General features: G+C 42.5%; 1 protein-coding gene across 2 annotated transcripts in view; it reads right to left on the reverse strand.

The window, feature by feature from the left end:
- NPTN (neuroplastin) overlaps positions 1–14,663 on the reverse strand; it is a 55,684-nt gene that overhangs the window by 1,257 nt on the left and 39,764 nt on the right. The window contains exons 4-8 of one of the 2 annotated variants that reach the window (XR_002179278.3): positions 10,606–10,739; positions 8,205–8,478; positions 7,810–7,902; positions 1,217–1,238; positions 292–366 (exon numbers count right to left, since the gene is read on the reverse strand). Coding sequence is in view for 1 of the 2 variants with exons in the window: in XM_004318102.4 (XP_004318150.1) it covers positions 306–366; positions 1,217–1,238; positions 8,205–8,478; positions 10,606–10,739 (491 nt within the window). In the remaining variant the exon portion in view is untranslated. The remainder of the gene's footprint in view (positions 1–291; positions 367–1,216; positions 1,239–7,809; positions 7,903–8,204; positions 8,479–10,605; positions 10,740–14,663) is intronic. The other variant, XM_004318102.4, reaches the window with a different exon arrangement.

The raw sequence follows: 14,663 nt of genomic DNA on the forward strand, positions 1-14,663 counted from the left end.
CACTTTTACCTCTTTTTAAAGATGTAAGTAAAGTGGTAAAGTGATGTTTTGAAACATCATACATACTCTGAAAAGCATTTATGTAAATAAGTGAAAGAGCTCAGCTGAAAATCTTCCTTTCCAGCTGCTACACTGGACAGACAACTTGTTCCACCAGTATTGGCTGCTCTTGAAATCAACTAAAGGATCTTGCAACATAACACCAACTACTGAAGAATTTTTAATAAGGTCAACAGAGGCACATTCATTTGAATATTATTTTTTAAAATTTCTAAAGAAGGCCATACTTACGTTACAAGTAGTACTTAATTTGTGTTTCTCTGGCGCAAGTTTTTATCTTTGTGATTGTTGGTAGAGTTGGTTTTCCTTTGGAGGAAAAATTGCATTTACAAGAGTTAAACTCAAGGTCAGTAGCAACTTTTGAAAGTATAACACACGGAAATACAGGGAGTCTTCCACTTACTGCCATCCCTGGTATAGTAAGTTTTATTGCACAATATTAATACACAATTAATATTCCTGTGTAAAGTGCCTACATACCTTAAATTAATAGATCCTTTTGACTCCCAAGGCAGACAATATACCGGTAACTTTCCCTTTGACTTGTAAACTATAATTACTATAAAGGTGAAATAGTAGTTTTTTCTCTACTCAACACCACTGTCTCTTCTCAAATGATAAAAGATACTCAATTATATACAGGCAGTGCTGTGCCCTCTGGCACTTAATAATTTGGGCACTGTTTGCCTGCCTCTGACTTAGTCCCCAACTCTAGGAGATTCTGCTAATCTTGGATTGATTGAAAATTTGCAATTTTGTCTCTTGGATACACGCAATTTAATGGAGCCAGGCAGTTTATCCATGCTACAGTCGAGCTTGAAATTAACAAAACCTGAAGTCTCAGATATACTGGTGATTTACCCCACATTATCAATTTAAACATATGGGGTGTGCAAAATTTTAAACATTTTTTTTGCATGGTATTCCACTTTGTATTGCTACTAAAAAAACTGTACTGCCTGTCCTGGGAATCAAATGGCAATCAGTCAACTCTCAGTCGACTCCATGTCTGGCTAAGAAGTCTACACTGCAACACTGTCTTCCCCTACAATCTTAGCTGTCTTCCCCTACAATCTTAGCTAGCCCTTTGATTAAACGGCAAATACATAATAACCCAACCAGAAACTACTGAATCAATGTCGAATAAACTACTTACATTGGCCCAGCTGGTTCATCGTCTACACAGGTGTTCAGGTTTTAATAATCCATTGAGAGACAGAAGAAGAAGGGAGAAGATTGTGAGACTCTGCACAGGGATTAACAGAACAGCAAACGGCAAGTGGCAAACATGGCTATTCATAGCATTTATTCAAGGCCATTCCATCTGGAGGTGCAAAACACTCATGGAGTTATTATTTCTAGATTCAGGTTTTTAATGGCAGGTATGTTGTTTCAATGATTTTAGTTAACACTTTGAATGCTTGTCATGAAAAACTGCAACTGTAGCGGACAGATAGGCTGCAATATCATTATACTCATCTTGTCCCCAAGTTCCAGTGGTTCACTCTTAAGTAGATGAGAAGACAAACCAACATTTCAGTTGTAAAATCCTGCTGTTTGTTTTCTTGTGGTGAATGCATGTATAGTTTTGGCTCAATCCTGCAATGCAGATGGATGTGTAATCTATATGTTTACACACATCCTTACTTCCCCAAAGGACACTGTTCTTGCTGTTTTGTTATCTTTAGGAGAGTCTTTAGTCTGGAGAATGAGATAGAGGAAGCCACAATGGTTCAACCTAATACTGGGTCAGACAGGCTAGGCTATGCCAGCAACAAGTGTAGGTAGACCAGAGGATGTTCTGTGACAGACCAGGGAAAGCTGAATGGTGCTGACATCCCTCTAGAATAGACTTCAGATAGAAAAACTGGCTCACTCTTGTGCCCTGGCCAAAACCAGAACCCAAACCCAGATGAGCCATGAGTTATCTTTTTTTTTAATCGAAAAGCTTACATTATCTGAGTTTAGGTGCCTTCTTAAATTGGTATTTTCTGATTCTGATTTGTAAGTTTTTCCTTCCTGTTTCAACTAAGGGCAACTTGGTCCCCTTTAACCAGGGATATATGTGTGTGTGTATGTGTGTGTGTGTGTGTGTGTCTGTACACACACACACAGATTTTTTTTAAGGCCCACAAAGGTGGGGAAAAGCAAGTTAAGTGCTCTTAGTTTCTTTTTATTTTACAAACGTCAGGTAGACTAAATGATTTAGAACTGAAGGCTTCTAGAAAAACTCTCAGCAGGATTCCACAAGGGGGCTTGGTGCACATGAAGCAGTTATGGAGATTACAGTCTCAGTGTAGGCATCTGCAGGAGCACACGTCAGGAGTAATGTCTGTCAGAGGGAGACATTGCTCCACCTGTTCCTTTGAGGCAACGGAGAGGCAAAGCCACCGCCAGCACACACAGTGACTGGAGCAAAAAAAGATTTCAAAAAAAAGAAAAACAAAACAAAACAAAACAGAAACAAAACTAACCACAAACCAGTGACTTAGCCAGAACAATAGGCTAGCAACACACCAGTGTCCACAGGATTCTACTACTGACAATAGTACACTATCGAACAGTACAGAGAACAAACTTAAGACTCAGACACCCAAGACATCTGTGTACTGTGTATACAGTGGAGATATACAAAGACATACCAGGTACTGAGACCCACGAGCCCAGCCTAGATCCTCCCTCACCACAACACCCTAACGCTCTCAGCATCCTGGCCAAACCAGCTCAGCTACATGCTAGGAACTAAGCACTTCTGGGACTTACAGGAAAGGACACAGGAGCAAACTTAGAATATTTTTAGTGCTCTGGCTGTGCACCCGAAAACACAAAATTCTAAAGCAAGGTAGCTGATTCAAGAATATCACCAATCTACTCCCAATTTTAAGAGAAAAAAAGGGGAGAGGGAATCGCGATAGCCAAGCTAATCTTTTCAAAGCGTGACACTTCAGCACTAACCCAAGCACTTCACACCATGAGCTTTTCTTTCTTCAGTAATTGGGATATATGTACGCCCTGGTGTCTGACTAATAACGTCATTTTCCAGCCCAACAAGGCGATAACGTGCAAAGGGTTGCATGAGGGGTTTTAGCAACAGTGGCTCTGGTGTAGCTGCCATGCCTGCAAGTGGGAGCAGTTGCTGTTCACATTTGTGCCTACGTCTCATGAGCCCCTTCATCTCTCTCCCCAAATCCACTTCCACATTTATAAGGAACAAAGAAAAGAGCCTCAAGTCTCCCACTTTCCTGGACTGAATCACTATCTGCAGCACCACTCTCCCTTTACAGGTCAAACAAAAACAACAACTTGACCTCTAACAAGGAAATCAGGAGAGAGGGAAAGAACAGAACTACAGATAAAAGGTAAGAAAATGAAAGTAAATGAGGATTAAACAGCAAACTGAAATCCAAATTAGTTGTGAAAGTGAATGAAGTAAACTTGAAGAAAAGTGTTAACATTATGAACTGTGCATCGTATAGACTGAAGCGGAGATTAAACAAACTCCAAAAGCATGCATATCGCTCACTTACCACCATGTTTTAAGGGTTTGATGCAATTGAGGGGGGAAAAAAAAGAAGTCATAGTAACCGACAAATATCAACATACCCCCAAACCCTCAGGGCAAAAGACAGCCACTTAAACAATGACTGTTCTCTCCAGCTGGGTATTACTCACAGCCACTGACTAGATGAGAGGAAGAGGGCTGGGGGAGAGTGGAAACAAGATGCTTCTGGAATCCATCTTATGAGTGAAGTTCCTGGTGGACCTGTTGCACACACTGATTCATTCAGCTGAATGTTGTCTTCCCAACCGAATGCACTTAGAGCCCTCATTCCCCTACATCGCCTCAGAATCTGGAAGGGTGCTCTGCAATGCCTAGTAAATAACAGATTACCTGATACAATACCACCTCCAAAAAGATGGCTTTAATGTCAAAGTAAGTTGACTGTCTGGTCAAAGCTCCTTTTTCACTGCCTTCATCTCACTGAGGATGAGGATTTATGGTTTCTAAACCCACTTAAATTTTGCCTGATCTCAGCAGAGCAGCATTAAACCCAAAAGAGAGTAACAATTATTTTCAATTTCCTTCCTTATTCAGTCCTATTGTATTTTCTTCCTAAGGTAGCTTGTTACTGACCCAGATGACCCCTGGTTAAGAGACAACACATGTGTTTCACATATCATTTTTAAAAGTCACATTCCTTTTCCAACATTCCTGTCCTCTTGTAAAGCTTCATATGCTACCAATGTTTTGACCATTTAACTGATTTTGGAACATTAGACTAGCTCTTAATTCTAAAGTGTTAAAAAGAGTTTGGATACATCACAGCCACTAAAAATGGTTCCCACAAAACCTCAAGTGTCTTTTATACCAGTAACTTAAAGGAAGAGTGCCTATACTTGCTTATAAAATTATCTCCCTAACGTGATAATGGAAAACTCTTTTTGATGCCAGCACTTCTCTTAAATCAGCTCCTACTGTTTTCAATCGAGGTCAGTAAAATGTGCAGCAGAACTGAAGGCCCCAGCAACTAAGCAGGTTCACTCCCGAGAGGCACACTAATCACTCTCTGGGTTCAGTCAGCAGGGAACCAACACACAAGGTGAGCTCCAAACATATGTCCAGCTGTAAGGTAGATGGAAGGCTAGAGGGATGCCAGTTGTATCTCGTCTTTTTAGAGAATTATCATTTAACATTTCCAGAGAATGTAGTCAGAAGGTGAGTAAACTGAAAAAACAAAGCCCTTACTTGGCTCCACAATTCACCTGTTACTAAAAACATTGAAGGTTAAAGGTGATATGCAGATAATCTACCTACAAGACAACCCACTGGGGCACCAGTCCTCAAAGACACTGTAACAGTGACTGAAAGGGATTTAGATGTAAGTTTCACTTACAAAATGTCCTGAGTATACTCCAGTAGACAAAAAGTCATGGGCCTTTTTTACCCCCTGGAAGCAGCTAAACCTTAACCCTAAGTATTTTCTATGTGAGAAATCTAAAGCAATATTTGCTCTTCTAGTGAAACATACTCAGGCTAAACTATATAAGTTTAAATTTGTGTTTTTATACTTTTGTATTGTTCCCTTAGTGCTTTTCTAGTACAGCACCGAGTTACCAAAAACTCACAGACTGCCCAAATATGAATACTATGAGTTTTATATGAACTTTTTTCATATAAAAAAAGGTCCAGTGAGTCAGAAATAAATCACTGCTATATCTTGATAATAGTGTATTCATTTGGCAGAGAAGAAGCATGTCAGGCTTATTTTTTTAAAAAATCAATTTTCACAATGGTATAAATAAGTCAACACAGAATTACGAACGGTTGTCTGACAGGTAAAAATTCATCACCCCTAAAACCCCAAATCTGTATAAGGTACCTGCTCATTCATTCCAAAAAGGAGCGTATGCATATATCTATATGTAAATTTGAAGAAGGGCATATGGGAGGAAAGCATATGAAGTGAGTTTGCTCTTGTGAATTGCACAGGAGTTGAGGGGAAACTGGCTAAAGAAGAAAAAGACACGGCATAAAGAAAACTCACGGAGGAACAATCAAATTTTCAAAAAAATTACTTCCAGGAGAGAAGAAAAAAGGGGAGGGCAGGACTAGGGAGGAGTCTGAGAAAAAGAGGCAGAAAGACAAAGAAGAAAACTATGGGATGGAAATGCTCAAGCAAGGGCATGTGATAGAGAATGGAGCCTGGACAGTGCTGGCTGTCAGGAGGGGAACAGAGAGAAGGCAAACATTGCAATAATTCCAGCATCCCAGATTTTTTGCCCCAATTCAATAATAACAACAAAGTAAAAGCTGCTTGCATTACAGTATTCTTCTAAGACACTAGAGCAAGAAGGTTTTACTTTGCACTTACCCTGCAGTCATCTCTTTTACATAGGATTCATTCACTGCCTATAATAATTTATCTTAAAAGAGTATTTTCCCTCCAGGAAGCTGTTCAGATTTGCTGGCCACAGGTGTCTTGTATAACTCGTCCCCATTTGTGTTCAACAGCCATGGAGCTCTTAAAAAAAAAAAAAGCTGCTTTCCCTGGGCAGGTGCCTGCACTTGTCAGATAGAACCAATACTAACCATTCCTCAAATCTAACCTGACAGTCTCTTCCACATATGCTGGGATAGCAACCTGGTAAGTGAAACTGCTTCCTGCAAAGACAACAGGAACCTCCAACAGGGACAGGCTAAGCCAATGTGTCACTCTGCCAAGAGAGGGGCAGCCAGCCTTGTCTTAAAGTAAAGAGTCAGGTTTTGAAGCCCATTTTTACCTTTTCCTACTGACTTTTTGCATCTCAATTTTTCCAAAGGGAAAGCTGAGAAAGGAGATATTTAGCAAAGCAAAAGCATTCAGCCCTTTTCAGGAGTGAGGCATGACTGCTCCTAATAAGCCAACGCTGAAAACACACTGACAGGCAACTCTCCCCCTCTACTGTCAGATCTAGACATAGGTACTCAGCCTTGGAAGTCCTAATTTGCAACAAGAAAGAGAAATTTAGAGAGAAAAGCATTATGCATATATGAAAATCCTAAGAAAGCACTTTTGCTTCATAGAATAGCAGTTCTGTGGACCCAGGAGAAAGAAAGTAAAAATCCCAGGACACTCTTATGTTGCAGGGCACAAGCCCATGTATTTACAAAGGCCCATCTGCTTCCAGCTGACGTCCATCCCATTCCTCCATCTAGTTCACTGGTGAATGTACATTTGGATGGAAGTCCACCAAGTCTCCCCACATACATCGCTAGTGTCACCAAATAACCTTTTCACCAGCCTCACTACAATACTCGCTCTACCTAGTGCAGGCAGAGAGACTTAGGAGCTGCTGAGAAGGAAAAGAAGGGGAGGTGGCTGCTGCTCTCAAACATGTCCTTCCAGAGACTCTGGAGCCACTGGCATGCCTCCAGGGCTGCACTCTTCCTGAGGGAGCACCAGACCTCCCTTAGCATTCTCTGCTGACACACATGGCTGGCACTGGGTCCTGGCCAGCCACAGGGACACAGACAGCTCTCTGGGGCAGGGTACAGCACCACAGTGCACAAGCACAGGCCCAGAACAGTCAGACTAGAGTTGGCATCCTCCCCATCACCCAAGGCACTGAGTTTACGTGCATACCCTTCCAGTCCAATCAGTGACAGGCAAGTGGTGGTGATAGTTGGCTGGCCAATTAATTTGTTTTCGCTGATGCTATTATAGGGTAAGAGGATGGGGCTGGGGAGCTAGTGAGGAATCTGAAGTACTACTGGTGCAAGTCTCCATCAGTAGTCCCCCCCACATTATAATCACAGGGTTAGAAATAGAACATCCATAACAAAAAACATAACTTCCAGGACCTTTTCTGACTCTAAGCATGTCTAACCATCTAAGATTCTTATTCTTTCCAATGCCTAACAATTGGCTTTGGTTCTGCTGCTATTATCCACTCCCTTCTGGGACGCTGGGCCAGCTTGAGGGTGCCACGTCAGGCAGGGACTCCAGGTGTTACTACTTAGCTATCTGTCTTAAACTGGGGATGGTAATGCATCAGATGCTCTCCACCATTCTTGTCTGTGAGACAGACAAAAAAGCCAAATGGCAGGGGCCTGCTTCACCACAAACCTTGAAAACCTTCTGAAGGGACCAACCAAGGGAACCAAAAAGTGGCTTGTTCCAATGGCTTTTCCCAATAACAGTCTGACTGGACTAGGGCAGTTACCTACAGGGGCTATACCAGGCAACCATGTGACAACCAATTAGATACCTTAAATCTGCCTGAAAGGCCAGGTGGCCTGCGATCTTGGGGTGGCTTCTAGGCTTGACTTGGATTCTCCTCAAGCTCAATCTGCCTGATGATCTGTATTGAAGGAGGACAGAGCTGAACAAAGAGACTGACAACTGCCCATTCCCCACAAGGGGCCTGAAGGGCAGATGGGACTGGGGTTGGAGAACACCCACATGAAGAACAGAGCTAATAATTATAGCTCAAGGTGGCTAATCTTAGGGGTAGGGGGTGAGGAACCAGTATAAGACTTTTTCCTTCTCTCCTTTTGGGACTGAATCCCAACATTCTTATAGTCCTCTTTGGGTGCTTGGAAACCACCCCACGGCTTGGAAACCAGCCCCAACAGCACAGCTATTTTGTAGGGATGTTCTTACCGTCAGGAACTTCATCTGGCCTCTTCCTCTTTTCATACACAACAATGATCACCACAAGGATGATGATTTCCGCCAGAATTCCCAGGAAGGGCCAGAGTGGGGCAAGGTGGCTCCGTACCCTGAGGATGGTGACAACGGAGGCAGAGCCAATGGAGTTGGTAGCATTACATTCATACTCGCCAGGATCTTCTGTGATCTGCAGGTTTGTGATGCTCAGCTCAGTGTAATTCTCCCTATTGATGATGATGAAGCGGCCAGAGGTATTGACAATCTCCTGCTCAGAAGCAGATAAAGTGATAACACACAAAGATCAGAGTAGGTGAATTAGTGCCCAATACAGGGCAACACTAACATCCTTAGCAAGACACTGGACGGGATCAGGGAGCAGTGTCTAGTACCATCTTTGTCCAAGGGACTTTGAGTACTTGATCACTGACTGCCCTTCAATCTCAACAACCAGTCAACAATCTTCTAGCAGAGCCAGGGTAAAAGTCTTCCCTGCTGTTGGTCCTCTGGACTTCTCCAACTTGTATGAAGTGAAGGGAGGTCCTACCCTGTAGACCCAGAAAAGACCAACTCAATTTAGAAGATGCTGCTCCAAACACCAGGTAAGAAACCATAACCAGGCAGAGGATGGAGAAGGGGTGTGAGCTCCATGGTCAGGCATGTATCTCGTAACATCAGGCCTATCTGATGCCTTCAGGGTCAGCATATCTACTTCACGCTTGGTGAATTCTGCAAAGTCTCCCTAAACTTCCTCTAGAAACAATGTTAAGAACTTGCTCCTGGTCAGAGTGGGGGAAATTCGTAACTTCCACTTCCTTTCAGAATTACAGGGTTAAAGGAAAGTTTATTCAATCAGTCAACAGATATTTACATTAGCATGTTACATGTTTTATATCCTACCTAAGGGGAAGGTGAGATAGAAATGGAAAAGCATGACACAAAAATGAACATGGAGATTGACCTCAAGAGGGAACCAGACCCCCAAAGGGATGGTTAAAGGGACGTGTAAGAAGCCCCAACAGAGGGTACGTATAGAGCCACATTGCACCGAGGGAGTGGACACTGCTGCAAAGAGTCAGGGAAAGTTGGAGAAAAGCTAACATTTGAACTAGGCTGTGGGGGAGGAGAGCTGCTCAAGCAAGACAGGAGTGCTCCAGGCACGTGTGGGAAGGCAGAGGTGAGAGTATGACCAGGGGTTTGGGTGGAGCTGGGATAGGTTTGCAGCACTGATCTCATGGGCTACTAGCAGAGGAAAAATCTGACTCGTGTCAGTTCTTATGCAGCAACTAAAGGATAATCAGAAATAGTAGAGAGGAAAGGCAAAGATAATCCCCAGAATGATGTCTAGCTATAGCATAAATCATGTCTGTGTTTGAGTGTGGGTATGACTGGAATGGGAAACTCACAGCCTTCAAAATTAGTTATTCTGTGAAGCTTCAACCCTAGGACTTGAAAAGCTGCCAACTTCTCTAACTCCTGCTCTACTCACTCACTAATTCCATGTTTTTCACTTATGACCTGAGGTGATTAGTGAGTGTGACCTTTGGTCCACAAGCCTTCAAAGGGTATTTTAAAAATACCGTCATATGCAAGAAACTTCCGTGGTCTTGCCACTAATTTACCTTGGTTAATATGTATAACCTTCCCAAAGAAGCTGGATTAAATGATCTCTAGGGTCCCTTCTGATTCTGAAGACTGGCAGTCAAAGAGGATGCCTGAAAAGTAGACTGCTAGGCATACAAAGCCTGGGGAAGAATGTATGACAGTCCCTCTGATAGAATAGGAGACCGGTCAAGCATTAATCAGAAAGTGAGAGTCGAAAGGTTTGACTCTCCCATACCATCAAGAATCATCCCACAGATTGGAAAAGATGTTTTCTTTGACCTTTTCTGGAGCAGATACTGTCAGATTTCCAATGTCTAAGGCTGCCCATGGGCCTCCTTAGATTGTCTCAATTCCTAATCACTATTTCATGTGTTCCAGGAATATACTATTAATTGCTCTCACTGCCTTGCCTTCCCAAAAAAACAAGAAAAGTACATTAAGACCACTTTATGAGCAATATTTTCTTTGGGATAAATGTACTAGAATAACAGTAAAATTTTAAGATTGGGGTTAGCTCTTCTTGGTGTCTTATCTTGAAGGTAAACAGCCAAATCCTTTACCAGACAGTCAGCTTTAACAAATCACGTACAGGGGTTCCATGCTGGTCAGAAACTGCCAATGACCTCCAGATTCATGATGTAACCACCAAGACTCTAGAAAGGGTGACCCAAGCCACGGCAGCCAGTATGGCAGGTTGCAGAAACTAGTCCAGATGTCTAGAACTCCCCAGGAGAAACTCCAGCAACCACAGAGACCCACGTATAGAGAACCAGGGCTGCCTCGTACTCACCATGGGCATACCGTTCTCCTTCTTGCGCCAGATCCACTCTGGGTGGGGGTAGCCAACTGACTTGCAGTACATCATGGCATCTTGCCCTTCATTCTTGTTCTCACTCCGTTTATGGCCAGTGATGTCAGGAGCAGCTGTGAGAAAGAGTGTTAAATACAGTTACCATGGGAGCATAAGCTGAACAGGATACAAAAGGCCCCAACTATTGGCTCAGAGCCCTGCTTCTCCTTTGACCCACTCTCATATTCAGCTTTGATAACATGCATTTCAGGTCAGAACACAGCAATGGAACCACTCCCTTGCCCTAACCTCCCACCCACCAAAGCAGACACCAGGATTACTATATGCGAAGTTCTACTAATAATACAGGTGGTTCTCCAACCTACTGGAAGAGAGCACAGGTGCAACTGCATAAATTAAGCCATCCTTTAAAGAAAATGCAAACAGAAGCTATTACCTTCTCTGCCAGTCATGGTTTTTTCTTAATACACCTACGTTAGCAATAATTATGTATTGTATCAAATGCCATATATTCCCTTAAGGAAATGAGAGATCCCTGAGATCAAACACCTAAAATCAAGTCCTACTGCAAGGTATATAAAAACAATGAATGCTTGGAGAAGCTAGGTGATGAGTATCAATGGCCAAGCCTCTCCCAGAAAAGAGGGAATGAAGCAAACTGGTCTTCACAAGCGAAGAAAGAAATGAACAGGAAATTCAACCAGCGTCCCAAGAGATTTTATTAAGGGCTTAAGAATCTGATTTATACACCTGATTTGCAGTCATCTCAATGAACCCAATCTTAGGGGAATTTCTAGACATGCCAGAAGCTGCTGATTTTCTCTGCTTTTAGGGATAACTTAGAAAGAAATAAACAGCACCTGTGGTTTAAATATTAGATAAGTTTCAAGGATCCAGTTAGCCTGAGATAGGGGCTAATTCTTTGAATTTGGCCTTCTTTGATCTTAACTGTATTTTCCACCTTACTGCATCAGTTATACTAATCCAAAAGTAATAAAACTCCAAAAGCAATAAAACTCAAAGTAGGCCAGACGTCACTTTGCTGGCGAAGATGGGAAGGAGAATCAATAGGCCTGGTCCAAATTCCAGTTTTGCTGGTTATTTAATTATTCTGTGCTTGAACTCTATACCCCATTATCAAATGGAGTTATTTCTAGCCGCTGCCTATATCCAGTGTCTTGCATAGATAGATATCAAAATATTCATTTTGAGACTGTAAAAGCCTGTACAATTATATTATATCATGGGCTGACCCCATGTTTCCCTTCTGACTGGCTTGGCTTTTCTTGGCTTAAAAATAATCCAACATCCTGCTACTCCCAGACTGTGCTTCCCAGACCACCTCCTGAGGCACCTGGATAGGAAAAGAATGAGCAAGGCCCCAAGCCATTTCCACAACCTGCCAAACTAAGGCCTGCAGTACTACTCAGCATGAGGTGTTTTCTAGATAGGACATTATAAAGGAAATATCTGTTTTTCCAGGCACAGTTCCTCACTACAGAAGGGAATGAGTCAGGCTGGCTCAAATTCCCATCACACCAAATTTCTCCCACAGCCAGTCAGTCACTGTTCAACCTGGTCACCTTCCTCAGAGCTTCCTTCAATCAGTAAATATTAAGGCCCATCTTAAGCACTCCAAGGAAGGAACACACTCCACAGCCATACTTAAACACCATCATGGGGGAGTAGGGAGATACAACAAGCAGAAGAGCTACATTTTGCCTCTAGTTGTGTTTCATTCATTGGACAAACATCTGTTGAGCACTCATTACATGCCAAATACATCAGAGTGGTAGGGGAAGGCCATTCTGATGAGGTGAATTTTAGCACAGTCATGAAGAAAGTAAGGGTGTAGGCTACATATATCTGCGGGAAGAACACTCCAGGTAGAGGGAAAGGCAAAAGCTCTGAGGCAGAAGCGTGCTTGTTATGTACAAGGACAGCATGGAGGAATCTGGCTGAAACACAGGGGGACGATGGTAGGAGACCAAATCAGAGAATGGAGCCCAGATTGGATAGGACTTCGTAGGACAATGAAATTACTTTGGCATTTACTCTAAGTCAGCTGGGAAGCCACTGGTGAATACTAAGTGCAGGTATGAAATTATCTGTATGCTTTAACAGGCTCCCTCTGGCTACTATGTGGACAAAAATTGTAGAGACGATAGTGGAAGCAATCCAGGCAAGGGGGAGAGGGTGGTATGGATGAAGGCAGTAGCAGAAGAAGTGAGGAGATTCTGGATATATTTTATAGGTTAAGTTAATATATTTGTTAATGGACTGAATGTGGAAAGTAAGAGAAAAAGAAGTCAAAGATGATCCCAAGGTTTCTGGCCTGAGTAACTGCAAGAATGGAGTTGACAGTTTCTGAGATGAGGAAGACTGAGAAGAATTAGCATTTTTTTTCGTTTGCTTGTTTTTATTTTGTTTTGTTTAGGGATGGAGCAATCATGGTAGTAAAAAACCAGGAGTTCAAAGTTTAGGACATGTTAAGACTTATTTAACATCCAAGTGAAGTTGTTAAGTAGGCAGCTGAATATCAAGTCTGGTGCTCAGGGAAATGGTAGAGACGTAACTTTCAGAAATCAGCTTACAAGTGATCTATTTTTCCACTTTCATTCTCCTTTGCCCCACAGAGAATACTCACTCTATTTACTCTGGCCCAGTTATTTGACTAATTCCAATGTATTGTGAATTCACTAACATCAGCTTTTGCCTTGGAGACTCATCCCTAAGATTACACATAAGAACCACCTAGAAGGCTAAAAGCTGAGTTGGTTTATGGCTCCACAGTCTCTAAAAAGCTACTATTCTTGAAGGCCAAGACCTGGGGAGACAGGTGGGGATGGCCTTCACTCCTGCCTTGGTGCTCAGGAGAACACCAAGTCCTCCTTTCATTCATCTACTTCCAGATTCTATAGAGGCTTCTATTTACAGATAGGAAGGCGCCTTAAAGGCTACTGTGTGCAGAGACTATACAGGAACTTAGTGTGCATCCCCACTCCGCAATTTATTGGCTATGTTTACATAGTGAAGCCTGTTAAGAGTTTTCAATGGTTATTACATCTACTGCTGCTTTCTCCTCAACTCAGCAAAGAATACTGAGTGAAGCTTGGGAATGATGTCCTCAAAAGAATAATGCCCTGATTATTCACCCTTGAACTGGTGGAAGTATCACTAGTGTACCAGGAAGACAGAAGATTAACCCAAGTCACATCACTCTAACCTGATAAGGAATGATTATAACAACCATCACTTTAGCCTCTGGGTCAATGAAGTTTTTTACTTCTCTCTGTCCTTTATGGTTGCTGCTCAATCAGAAAGCCTGTTCCTGCCCCACCAGCTGAGCAACACAGCAGACCCACAGCAAGAAAGGTAACTAGGCTCTCAGAGCACATGTCAGCAGTGGTCAGAGAGGGGGGCCCCTTAGGGCTCAGAGTCCACCTCTTAAATAGTACACAAATTCTTTGATATTCTTCCCTTTAAGAGGTAGAGCCTAATTTCCCTCCTCTTGAGTGTGGGCTGGACTTAGTGACTTGATTCTAAAGAATAAAATATAGCATACATTTTATATATTTATAAAATATGTATTTTATATATTTTTCATATATAGAACATGAATCAATATATAGACAAAATATATCTATATGTAAAAATAAAGGTGTGCAAATAGTTCACAAAATACAAAATGGCTTCCCTTGCCCTCCTTCCCTCTCGCTCTCTCTCTCGCTCTCACTCTCTCTCTCGGAACACACGCTCTGGGAGAGGGGAGCTGCCATGCTAGGAAGACACTCAAACAGCCTATGAAGAAGCCCACCTAGTGAGGAATTAAGGCCTTCCGCCACAGCCCGAGGCAGCCATCTAGCCCCAGCCAACTGGAGAGACCCTGAGCCAGAACCACCCCACTGATCTGCTCCCCAATTCCTGACCCACAGACACTATGAGGTAATAAGTATTTGCTGTTTTAAGGCAATTTATTGTGCAGCAACAGGTAACAAATATAACCACCCAATGAGGCAGACATTACCCAATTTTTA

Source organism: Tursiops truncatus, chromosome 2 (genome assembly GCF_011762595.2).
Source record: "Tursiops truncatus isolate mTurTru1 chromosome 2, mTurTru1.mat.Y, whole genome shotgun sequence".
Classification (NCBI taxonomy): Eukaryota; Metazoa; Chordata; class Mammalia; order Artiodactyla; family Delphinidae; genus Tursiops; species Tursiops truncatus.